General features: G+C 40.5%; 1 protein-coding gene across 8 annotated transcripts in view; it reads right to left on the bottom strand.

Moving 5' to 3' along the window:
* The window catches only part of LMBR1 (limb development membrane protein 1), a 114,786-nt gene that overhangs the window by 24,616 nt on the left and 77,678 nt on the right, over window positions 1–12,492 (bottom strand). For 3 of the 8 annotated variants that reach the window (XM_015570940.1, XM_015570944.1, XM_015570946.1), the window contains 6 exons: window positions 12,178–12,258; window positions 8,740–8,867; window positions 8,175–8,251; window positions 7,458–7,535; window positions 3,009–3,063; window positions 1,357–1,423 (listed from right to left, as the gene is read on the bottom strand). In XM_015570940.1, coding sequence (XP_015426426.1) covers window positions 1,357–1,423; window positions 3,009–3,063; window positions 7,458–7,535; window positions 8,175–8,251; window positions 8,740–8,867; window positions 12,178–12,258 — 486 coding nt within the window. Of the gene's footprint in view, window positions 1–1,356; window positions 1,424–3,008; window positions 3,100–3,330; window positions 3,405–7,457; window positions 7,536–8,174; window positions 8,252–8,739; window positions 8,868–12,177; window positions 12,259–12,492 lie in introns of all 8 variants that reach the window. The other 5 variants (XM_015570941.1, XM_015570942.1, XM_015570943.1 and 2 more) reach the window with 5 other exon arrangements.

Here is a 12,492-nt window from a genome sequence, read left to right as displayed (position 1 = left end):
TCCGTGCATTTGTTAGCTGCCTTTTAATTGTTCCATCTTTCCTTTTCTCCTTTTTATTTATCTCTATGGCAAACTACTCAGGAATTTAATGTGTTGATCTTTAAAAAAGCAAATTTTGCCATTCGTTTTCTTTGTATTAAAACTATACTCAGCATGTAATTTTCTTCCGTAAACAAGTATATACTAGTACTGCTATGAACAATTTTAAGTAACAGAGCACAGGTTTCATAAGTGACCAAATGGTAGGGTAGCTGTAATAACACAGAAATTATTTGTTGGACTGTCATGATACATATGACATTTAGCTACAAATCAAGTAACGAAAATGCAGATTTTTGGCATTTTCAAGATTAGCACACCATAAGCAGATGTCAAAACAATAACAAGCCCTGTAAGCAAACACAAAAGAGTGAGGAGTGAGCGAGCTCTGTCAGTTTGTGGAGAGCGGTCCCTCTCTACTCATTGGAGATTTCACTCTTTATTAAAAGATGAAATTCCTGTGAGAATTAGAGACGAGGACAACGCCTGCTTTTTGGCACCGCCTGTATCCCTGACGGGTGGGTCTTGAATAAATGATGATGCGATACACCAGTTGAAACAAAAGCAGCTCGGACCTGTCATTTTTGTTGTGAGCAAGTTGCTGAGGTTGAATGGTGGGATTTTTCCTAATCGTTGGTGAACACTCTCAGGTCAAACCCTAAGTCTGGAAAACGGAGCTCCTACTGAACATGCGGAGTAATAGTTAAGCCCAGCCCTGAGCATCCCGAGCCAACAGGGCTTGACAGGCGGGGAGGGGCCACAGGAAGCTTCCCAGCCACTAGAACAATGTGGGACGCTTTCCTTTTAGAGATTCAAAATTCTGTAAACAGGAAAACTTCGTGGATGACAGGCACGTGAGATCCTTAAACTAAAGGCTGCCCTTTAAGTCCCCGTGGTTCTCCGAGACCTCGCTGCCTTTACGCCCACTTCATGACATAGAGCAACTTAAAATTAGTCTGACAGATTTTCAATTTTTAAAAATACAATTATGTTTTAAAACATTTCATATTAAGAAAAATTAGTTTAATATTTTCTAAACATTAAACATTTTTAAAAGTAAAAATCAGTTTCCTCACTAGAGACTCAAAAGCTTAACTAGTCAGTGAACAAAAAAAGTCCACTGTTTTGAGAAGACATATTATTAGGATTTAAAAAAATAAGTGGCCTTCGTTTGATAAAAGCGTTTTCTGGTGTAGCCCTACATCATGAAGTACAGGAGTAAAGGCGTGAAGTAGGGTAGTGGTGTATCTCGAAGGATGATCTTTAGAAACTGGAGTGAAGGAGTGGAGTGGAGTGGAACATCCCACTCGGACTCACCCAGGGTTCTGGACATCACAGGCAGAGCGGAGCTCAGGACCAGCAGCGACACGCAGTTCCCAATGATCTGCCAGGAGACACAAGAGCAGCAGGCGGTCATGCAACGGGGTGATCAACAGAACCCATCCCCTCTGGGAAGCTGTTCACTCCAGGTGCCTACTGCACCTTGCTAACTTCTTAATCGTACTCTTCACAATAGAATTTAAAACTAAGAAGAAACTGCCTATAGACATTTAACGTGCTACCTGTATGTTCGAGAAAATACTGGTAGTGCCTGGCACAAATATACAGCTACAGAACACTTAAGTTACTTTCCACCTCAGACAATGCGTTTTACATCACTGACTGATGTTGCCAATTTCAAAACAGCTTGCTTGTCAAGTGAAAATGAATTAATGCCTAGCCCGGCCAGCCAGGCTCAGTGGTTGAGCATCAACCTATGAACCAGGAGGTCATGGTTCGATTCCTGGTCAGGGCACGTGCTCTGATTGCAGGCTCGATTCCCCGTGTGGGGTGTGCAGGGGCCAAGGATCAGTGATTCTGTCTCACCATTGATGTTTCTACCTCTCTCTCCCTCTCCCTTCCTCTCTGAAATCAAGAAGAATATATTTCTTTAAATAATTAATGCATTTAATATCTGACTCTGTTTTTAAAGTCAACTACTGCTCATAATTTATATAAGATCTATTTCTAACATGTTGTTGTAAGATTTTAATATCAAAAAGCTCAAAATCCAAAACACATATATTCCAGTCATTCATTTTCAATGTACCCTATGCTTATCTATAATAATAAAAGCATAATATGCTAATTAGACCAGACGTCCTTCCAGACAACCTTCCAGATGAAGCCAGGGCTGCGAGGGAAGCCGGTGCCAGCAGCTAGGGGAAGGAAGGCCTACTCTTGCTCGAATTTCGTGCATCGGCCTCTAGTTCTTTCATCATAAATAAGAGCTGGAAATGCTGATCAGACCTGTGATCACTTAAGCTACGCTCAGAGTTTCAAAAACTCACAGTGTGTTAGGTACATCGAGAGATGAATAGGAAATAAATATCCTCTTAAAATAGGATAACAATATGGAATATTTAATAACATAAAAGAAGCCCACAGCTCCTGTAGTTGCGCTCATTTCAGCCGGTGGGAACATTTCACAGAGCAGCAGCCATTGTGCCACAGCCTGTGCTCTTCCCGTGGCCAAGGACATATTGTAGGAAGTCAAATCAGCCTCAGATTGCAAAATGTTTCTGAATAGGCCTCTTCCGTCTTGCTTTAATTATTCAAATTTGAAACACTTTGTCTCCACTACTTGTAGCAACAGAGGTTCTTCAGATCTCAAAGAAGCTCCCTGAAGTGCAGTCAGCACAGCCCAAGTGACTCATTAGCGGAGCATTTTCTTTGGAGGAAAAGCGTCTTTTCAGAGCCTCTGTGCCAGCTAACAAGCTAGGCTCCTCCGCATTTACAAGTGAATGGACGTCGTCCAAGCCACACAGGGCACACACTGGCAGCTCCCACCCGAAAACCTTCCAGTTTGTGTTTGCGCAATTTACAAATGCCTCTGCTGCGGGGGAAGCGTGCAGGGCGATTACTAAATAAAGCACACGGGTTGGCTTGAAGGCAAAGGGGAGGCACCGTCGCCCGAGACTTTACCTTACCTTTGTCATGGTCGTGTCATCCTTTTTAGGAATAAAGTCTCCAAAAAAGCGGAGGCTATAGAAACCGACGACAGAGGACACCATCAGATAGCTGTGAGAATCAAGGAAAACACCTCCAAAGAATGTGAGCTGCCCAGTTCTCAGTAGTCTCCAAGTCTGAAGGCCCAAAGGAAACTCAAAACAAAACCAAAAGCCACTTGGAGTGCCTGGGGAAGAATGCCTTGTTTTTTCTCGGGGCAAGTGTCTTAGTAAATTACCACTGTCCCAGAAAACTGGACAGAAAACTTGTTAACAGACAGAGCTTCAGTGAAAGAAAGGATACAAAATCAAAATGATTTCAAGTGCCGCTCCCACAAAACCAAAAGCTGAGAGCGAGGCATTTCCTATCCCAGGCCCCTGGGGGGAAAAACACTTTTCAGAATTCAATGACACTATTATATTTGGTTTCCCTAAAATTGTTGTTTCACAAATATAGGACAGCTGAAATTAGGAACTGGTCTAATAAAACTTGACATTAGACAGAGTTCATCAACTAACTCAACCACATGTTAACAATTTTAACAGGCTCAAAATATTTCTGATTTATTTCAAATTTAAGTTACTTATCAAAATAATATGAGCATTTTGTGAATTCTTCAATATGCTTGGAAGAAATCCTTTAAAAATATATCTATTAGGACTACAGGGTGTGGACGAAAAGGGGCCACAAGCTAACCTGACTAGCTCAGGGAAGGCCTGCGTGGAGGCCTTGCTAACTCAGGGACTTAAAGTAACCAGAAAGGATGGCCTGAAATTAAAACTTTTTTAAATTAAAAGATTTATAGTGGGTAGTCATGTCCTAGGCCAGTATCTTCCCTGACAAAGATCAACTTTCATCTTTACCAAGCCTATTGTCTTTTTGCATCTATGATAACATACCTGTGGAATGTCAGGGTAACTTGTAACTTCCCTTTTTGGGGACCCCTTAGGGCATGACCAATGCACCAGGATGGAGACCAAAAATTCCCTCATTGTTACTGTTATCAGGTTAATTGCTGACTGTTAACTATCCTGTACCCACCAATGCAAAAGAAGCATGTGTCTATCATTTCACTTTATGTTTTTGGGAAATCGCAGGGGTCAGCACATCTGGAGTGCAATGGGTAAGCCTTGCCCTGGGGAAACCAGCTTCCTGATCATGGTAGGTAAATGTCGATCATTTTACTTTTCCCCAATCCCAGGGGTTCCCCGCTTAGCTTTCTCTCACCTCCCTGATCACCAGTGGATTTCAGGTAACCCACTTACAGCTCCTCCTTGAGGTAACCTGCAAAACTAGGTGAAAACCCGCCATTCTCAGGAGCATTATCCCAATATGTTGAGGTTCTGCTTCCCAGCAACTGTCAACAGTTTGGCTCAAATAAACTCACAAAAACTCTTTAGAGGTTTGAATGTTTCTTACGCTAACAAGGGCAATACAATCCTTAATGGCCATTTCCCCCAAAAGGAGACAAAGACCAGGAAAATGATGCTAGACACCAGGAGTCAGACCATACAAGGAATTGAAATTGTCCTCAAGGCATCTGATCACTCACATGCATTCCACCCACATTCCAAGCCCACGACTCAGCCCCCAAAACCACTGATGACAAGTGTCCTGCCAGTGACTATGTATAAGGATGACACTCAGCTCCTGGAGCTGCCATCATCACCCCAAAGTCCCCTTGGCTCAGTGCTGTGCAGCCCTTTTCTTAAATAAATTCAATTTTCTTTAATCACCCTCAGAGGTGGCTATTTAGCCTTCCTGGACAGACCACCATGCTAACCTTCCATGCTAACCTTTCAATAACAGTACAATAGGGATAAAATATATAATTATCCAAACCCTGAGGCGACATATAAAAATTATACAATTAAAAAATGTCAAAAGTAAGCTAAGCACAGAAAGAAGGTGAATGTGCATACCCCGTTTCTAGCCCTTAGAAATGTCCTTTCCCCAAATCTTCCTTGGAAACTTAGGAGTTTTGAAAGATATAACTTAATAAACCCAGATTTTAAAAAATGTAATGCTATAAATTTTTTCCTAAACATTGCACCTATTCTCAAAAACTATCTTTATCTAGGACTCAAAAAACAAACAGAGAAGTAGTTTTATCAATGAGACCAAACAGGAGAAAAATTATTTCTTAATGAAGTAGGAACAATATTTCCATAGCTTATTAATTAAAGCAACTATATGAATATGAATGACTTATTTACAATCAGCTTCTATTACATCTAAGAGAAATACCAGGATAAAATAAAATGTATAGTCACACTAAGAAAGCAAAAACAAGAAATAATAAATATTTTCTATACATTCTAACTTAGGCATAATAAGCATACTGACTGCAAAGGGACTCGGGCAGGCTGCCCCAAAATAGGCCATGGCGGCATGTTGGTCATTTCAAATTAGTTGCTGGAGAACCCGCCAGTACAAGAAGCACACTCTGGCCTCCTGTTCCCCTAACACAAGGAACAAAGCTCCCTGTGCCAGAGAGAGGGAGTTCAGGGCTGAGGTCGCTATACAAACAAACTTTGTTACTTCTTCAATTAAGTCCCTAACCCAAACACAAACTCTCTGTTTTGTGCAATCTTCATAAGTAACTGTTTCTTTGTCTAAGAATGGTATACATATTCCCTGCTTTGATCATTTCTTGAGATCTCATTCTATGGGGTCTCCTTATGTACTTATGTAATTAAATTTTATTTTCTCCTGTTTTTCTGTCTCTTTGTCAATTTAATTTCAGACAAATGAACCTAGAAGGGTAGAAGAAAAAAATTTTCCTCCCCAACAACTGTGATAAAAAACATTTTGGAACTATTCCCTGTCTTCAGAGGCCTACACAGGTAGGATTAAGGTGACCTGATTTATTTACACAATCATGCAAGGAGCTTACCAGGTATAAGTCCCTCTCTACTATGACATAAGATTTACTCAGTATATAGTATATAAGAATGGGTTAAAAAGTAGCTAGAAGTCAACACAGTAGGTGACTTCTTGCTCTTATCAATGGGATTGGGAGTAAACAAAAGACGAAGCCCGGACTGTAGGAGGAGGCTGGCTGTTGCTGCTGCTTGTTAGTGGAATGAGGCACCTGGAGCCTGCTGGTAGCTCACACTGTGCAGAGAGTGGCAGAGACAGGTGGCACAAGGGACAATGGTGTGAGGGGGGATCTAAATCGAGAACTAGGGCTGAATGAATTAGCTTTGGGAAGAACAGGGTATCTTCATCATAGACCGAAGGGAAGGAATTAAGATAGACAATGGCTTTTCTCTATGAGAGAACAGGTGTTTTAGAGAGAGAAGGGCATCAAAAGTCTAAAAGTTTTTAAGTCATTTCTATGGGGAATGGGAAAGTGGCTGACTTGGAAAAATATAATAAATGTCAAAACTTAAATGTTACTTTAAGTATGTAAAAGTATAGAGACATCTAGAAAAAACTATGTCAACTATGAATATTTAGTGGTAACTACCTTCTTGATGAAAATATATTCAAATCAGCTAATTGACAGATTTTAATAAAATCATCAATCTTATAACAAGAGAAAATTAAGTTAACTCATAAAAAGATATACCTCTTACTCTCGCCAGTAACTGAACATTTTGACTCAGTGTCATAAAGTGTAGACTCTCCTGAAGTGGGACTCCCATCAACCACACAGTTGCATCTCTCACAAACCCAATGAACCCATTTAATAAACTCTTCATATGTCACTATTTCAGAGTGTACATTTTTTTAAAAAAAATCAAAAGTAATGAATTTCAGTAAAACAAAGATAAACTCTGATATGAAGTGTATCTGATTTTTGATAAAAGGCCCAGCCAATCCAGATACCAGAAACAAAACCATCTATAATCTATATATATAAAAGCCTAAGTGACTGTCCGACTGGCCAACTGGTACCTATGACGTGCACTTACCACCAGGGGGCAGACGCTCAACACAGGAACTGCCAAGCTACTGTGACTTAGCAACTGCGGTTCTCGGGTGATGAGCCCGATTCTGGGGTGTGTCACCCAAGAACCACCCTCTCGCAATCCAGGACCCCTCGGGGATGTCGGAGAGCTGGTTTCGGCCTGATCCCCGCAGACCAAGCCGAGGGACCCCGCCGGTGCACAAATCCGTGCACTGGGCCTCTAGTAAAAGCATAATATGCTAATTAGACTAGACGACCTTACAGACAAAGCCAGGGCTGCAAGGGCCGAGGCAGCCGCCATGGCTGTGAGGGCTGAGTCCCTTGCAAGAATTTCATGCATCAGGCCTACAGTAGTTTATAAATGCTATTTATGAAGGCCCCTTGCATAAAGAAATTCACACAATGTAAAGTATACGCATACAGAAAGGTGACTTTAACTGGCTTATCTGAAGCACTCAGGGTGTACATGCAGATACTCTTGCAAAAGAAAGACATGTTAAACATTCTACTTTACCCTCGTTCCCTTTGGCATTGCTGTTTCATCAACCAACAGGCAAAGGATATTACAAGCCACCAGGAGGACCGAGATGGACTACGACACAAAAAGTCAGTTGTCAGTTCTACATTTCAAAGACATTTTGCCAATACATATATATTAAAATCTAAGTGGCCAACCAACTGTATGCTTCAGAGGAGAGAAAAGTAGTCCAAACAAAAATTCTACATAAAACCCTAACGCCATTAGACTGTCTACAAAACCCCAGAACAAATTCTAAAACATTCTATAAATTATTATGATTTCAAAACTTGTGACAAACGCTAATAACACAGATCCACTTATTCACTGATCTCACTAACTGGAAATCCAACCTCCCCCCACCCAAGTTACAAATAGTTATAATCCATCAGAACTGGCTCCCTGACGCCCACCCACAGCCTCCCATGAGTCTGACAGTGTTTCCAGCACCTCCTCTGCTCTGCATTTTCAATGAAACAAAGAATGAATTTCCTGCTTTCACGAAGAAATAGATAAGCTTGAGGACTTTTTAAAAATTACTATTCATTTCTATTTTGGTTCTATCAAGTTTTTGCACATAAAAGCATGGATGCATTTTAATCTTACTAATAGAAAACCAGTTTACCTGCACTTCGCTGAGGGAATTGCCATATTCAAACAGCAAAGTAAATATCAAATAATTTGCTTTATGCAACCAGGCAAATCAATTCCTACCGTCTCAATGAGAAGGAGAACCATGACCGCAGGATACACCAAATTTCTTTCCCAAGCCGACGCCTTCTTCCGCCTCTCTAGTAGGAGAAACAACACAACAGAAGATTTCAGAAATAGCCCAAAATCCTCTCCACATTTCCATTTTTATTCCTTACTACTATAACCAGAATGCATTATTTTTATATAATTTTTAAAAAACACAAATTATTTTACATTTTCCTCCACAAGCCATAAAAATCAGAGATTTAGATTTAGTCTGCTACATTAAACAACTTAGTCCTGTGATGCTTAAATTTTAGCTCTTTAAAGGCATTTCAATTGCTAATGAAATAAAATGTTAATTTATAGCTTACTCTGAAAATATAGAGATATTTTTATTTGACATGGGTTTACATATTGATACAGATTTGAATGACTAAAGTAACAGGAGTAAAAATCCCCTCTACTCTCACATCACTCCCATTGCTAGAGGCTGAGAGCAAACTTCCACTTTGGGCTGCAAGGGGCTCCCTCACGTCACACTGTCTCAGGCCATAAACACCTGGAGAAGGTGGGTCAAACTCACTTTATTGAAAATCTGTATGAAGGTGTCAGAATCACCATGACAATCAACACTGAGGGGCCAGTGTCTGTGAAATGAAGGCACACTCCTTCCCCGACATTTTCCAGATGTAACTGCATGGACCCACAAGGCTGAGAAATAAGCAGAAACCAGTGGGTGAAAGAAAACCCACTTTCCTAAAGCAAAGCTTTCAGCAAACTCAGCAGAGCCAAGGAGACAAAAATTGAAGTTTGGGGCGACTGAGGCTGTCAGCACTTGAGAGGCTAGGATGACAGAGAAGAGGAGAGAAGAAGGGGATACCGATGCAGCCACTGCCCCTGCAAAGCTCAGCGCTGAGGAGAGGGACAGAGGGTGCAGATTGGGGTAGAGAAGCCAAGCTGAGCTCCATCGGGCTTATGTTTCTTGAAAGGTAAAACTAGAGTTCAAGGTTCACGAAGAAGACAGCATGACAGTCAACAACGAAACAACCAGGCTTTCAGGACCAAGGAGAAGCTATACTCTAGGAGCAATACCAAACTGGAAATAGACCCCCTAGTAAAGGCCAAAACCCAGTCTCCAACTATCTCAGATCAAAGGGATCTGTCCCTACTCTAACTGCCTGCCAGAAGCTAAAGGAAGTCCTTTCAAAAAGAAGAGACTATCACCATGTTTCTACAGTGACACATAAAAAGTGTCTAGCGTTTATTCAAACATTACCAGGAGGCAGAACAAAGGAAAAAAGAACAGAAACACGTTCAGCTGACCCAGAGAGTAGGCTCATCAGGAAGTGGCCTTAAAGTAACTGAGTAACATGCTCACTAAGACAAATGAGGGGATGGCAAATGTCACAAATTGAATCTAGAAAATCATTAAATGGAATTTCTAGAACTGAAAAATATTGTAATGAAAAGTAAGAGTGTGATCATTTTGATGACAGTTACAACAGCTGAAAAGAAGTGAAGGAAGAGCAGAAGAAAGCCAAAGACAAAAGGAAATCTAGCAGCCCTACCCAAGGGCACCGAGACGACTCTGGACGGCAGCTTTACAATGATGAAATTACCGGATGAGAGTTCAAATTCCATGTAAATGCCCCACAAACAAGAAAGCAAAGTCAAAATGTTTTCAGATAAAAATTGAGAGAATTTGTTGCCAGCAAACCAGCACTAAATGAAATACTTACAAATGTTTTTCAAGCAGAAGCCAAATGAACACTGGAAACACAAATCAGGGTCATGCAAACTGAACACCAAATCGGATGCCCTGAACTGGAACAAGTGGAGAAGTCCAGCACCGTGGATTGTTGGCAAGGATAGGGGGCAACAGGGAGCCTTACTGGTACCTCACAGGAATACAAAGTAACACAACTACCTGGGGAGGTTTGGGGTTATCTGAAAACATTGTACAGAAACACCCAGTGATCCTATAATTTCACTTGTACCAAGAGATATGTAGAAGAATGTCTATACCAATAGTATTCACATTAGCACAAGACCGGAAACATTTCAAGCATCCATCAACAGCAGGATGAAGAAAGTAACCTGCAGCAATGTAGTGATGTTTACGAAATGAAAATGATTGAACTGCATATATGATTTTCAACAACATAATATTCAACTTGCCCTTCTGAAGACAGAGTAACAACTGTCTTCGGGACCAGAGTTACTGTCCAGCCTGAAACAATTTAAAAACCAAAAAATACATGTATATGAAACAACAGTTTTCAAGCCTGGGACATCTGATCACCGAAGGGCAATGGCCTCTGAAAGATGGGGAACAAACCTGCAAGCCCTGTGTCTGCCCCAGCTCACTGTCTAGGGAGAGCTCCCAGGCAGGCCCTGGTGCAGGGAGGAGGAACCCAAGCAGAGCCCAGTTCCATCCATGAGTTGAGGACATACAAGGGGTCTGGAGAGACCAAGTCAGCAGGATTTTGCAGAGCCAGTGCCAGAGAAGAGACTATTGCAGAGAAACCCCAAGGACGGGAGGAGAGTAATGATCAATTCTGGAATGTGAAGAAAGCACCCGCGGCTGATGGAAGCACCACCCCAAAATGAGTAAAAGGAACAGCATACCACAATCACAAAGGGTCAAGAACCATGCTGCTCCCTCAAGACACTGGGACACTGGGTAGGATGTAGCAGCGAACTACTACTAGTAGCCCTAGACCAGTAGTTCTCAACCTTCTGCCCCTTTAAATACAGTTCCTCATGTTGTGACCCAACCATAAAATTATTTTCGTTGCTACTTCATAACTGTAATGTTGCTACTGTTATGAATCGTCATGTAAATATCTGATATGTAGGATGGTCTTAGGTGACCCGTGTGAAAGGGTTGTTCGACCACCAAAGGGGTCGCGACCCACAGGTTTGAGAACCGCTGCCCTAGTCGAAATGTCATTCTGGCCCAGCCTAACAAGTCTTCAAGGCAAGATCTGATAATATCAAACTGTTTATAAGTAACTTCACTGCATCCCAAAACAAAGTTCCTCACTTACAGGAATACAAAAACATTAGCACTGAACAATGCAAGATTCACAGTAGCTAGTACCCAAAGTTGCCATGCATGCAAATAGGCACAAAAATACAGTAAGTCAATCAATTGAAACTCTTCTAGAATAAACATAGATGTTAGAATTAGCAGACAAAAACACTACAAGTGTTATTAAAACTGTATTCCATATTTTCAAAAAGGTGGGTATCAAATTAGAGATGCTAATTAGACATGTGGAAGATATAAAACAGGCCTAAACAGAACTTCAAGAGATAAAAATGGCAGTGTCTGAGCAGTAAATACAATAGGTGGGATTAAAGGCAGACTAACACTGAGAGGAAAGAAATTAGTGAACATGAAGACACAGCAATACAAACTATCTGAAATGAAACACAGAAGAAAACAAACCACATGAAAAGTAAGGGAACATCCTTGAGTTATGGGGCAACTTTATAAGAGCTACTGTACATGAAATTGGAGTCCTTGGAAAGGGAGGCACAGACAGAAGAAGAAAAAAATACTTGGAAAAGTAATGGCAAAAAGTTTCCACATGAGATGACAATTATAATTTCTGAGGTCAAAAAAAAATCAATGAACCCAAAGGATAAGAAACATAAATAAAATTACTCAAAGGCATATCACAATAAAATTGTTCTAAATCAATGATAAAGAGGAGATCTGAAAAGAAGATAAAGACACAATAAAAGATAAAGATGACAGATGATTACTTGTCAGGAATACTGCAAGTGAAAAGACAATAGAACGACACCTTTAAACATCAGTTTGTTTTGAAAATTCATTTTGTAAACATGAAAAAACAAAACAAAAAGTGAGTCAATGCATGCTTATCCTCTCCCCAAATGGCTTGGACAGATTGAAAGCTTGTAACATAAACTAAAGATTTAATGCGCTTTTTAATATTTCAGACTACAGGAAAGACTTTAATAAGAAATCAAGTCAAGGGGGAAAATGTACCTAATTTTGTCTTAAAAATCTTTACGTTTTCAAGTTCTTGTTCCAGCTCCATTACATTGTAGTCCACTGATGAAGACAGTCCTGTGGAAAGCAAACATAGTTTAGAAGTAAAACAACAGAACACCTAGGAGAACAGGTGGCCCTCACATTCCATTAAAATATAAAAATAACACATTGCAAATGCTGACTATAGAGAATGGAAACAAATGCTGCTGTGATTCACAGAAAAGTACATACATTTTTAACCACTTAAAACGTCCATGATGAAACACTACATTTCCTAGAAAATGTATTACTTTGGTAAAATTCTTTTTT

This window comes from Myotis davidii, unplaced genomic scaffold (genome assembly GCF_000327345.1).
Source record: "Myotis davidii unplaced genomic scaffold, ASM32734v1 scaffold747, whole genome shotgun sequence".
NCBI classification, from domain to species: domain Eukaryota; kingdom Metazoa; phylum Chordata; class Mammalia; order Chiroptera; family Vespertilionidae; genus Myotis; species Myotis davidii.
Note: the sequence above shows the minus strand (reverse complement) of the source record. Positions and strands in the feature narration are given on the sequence as shown.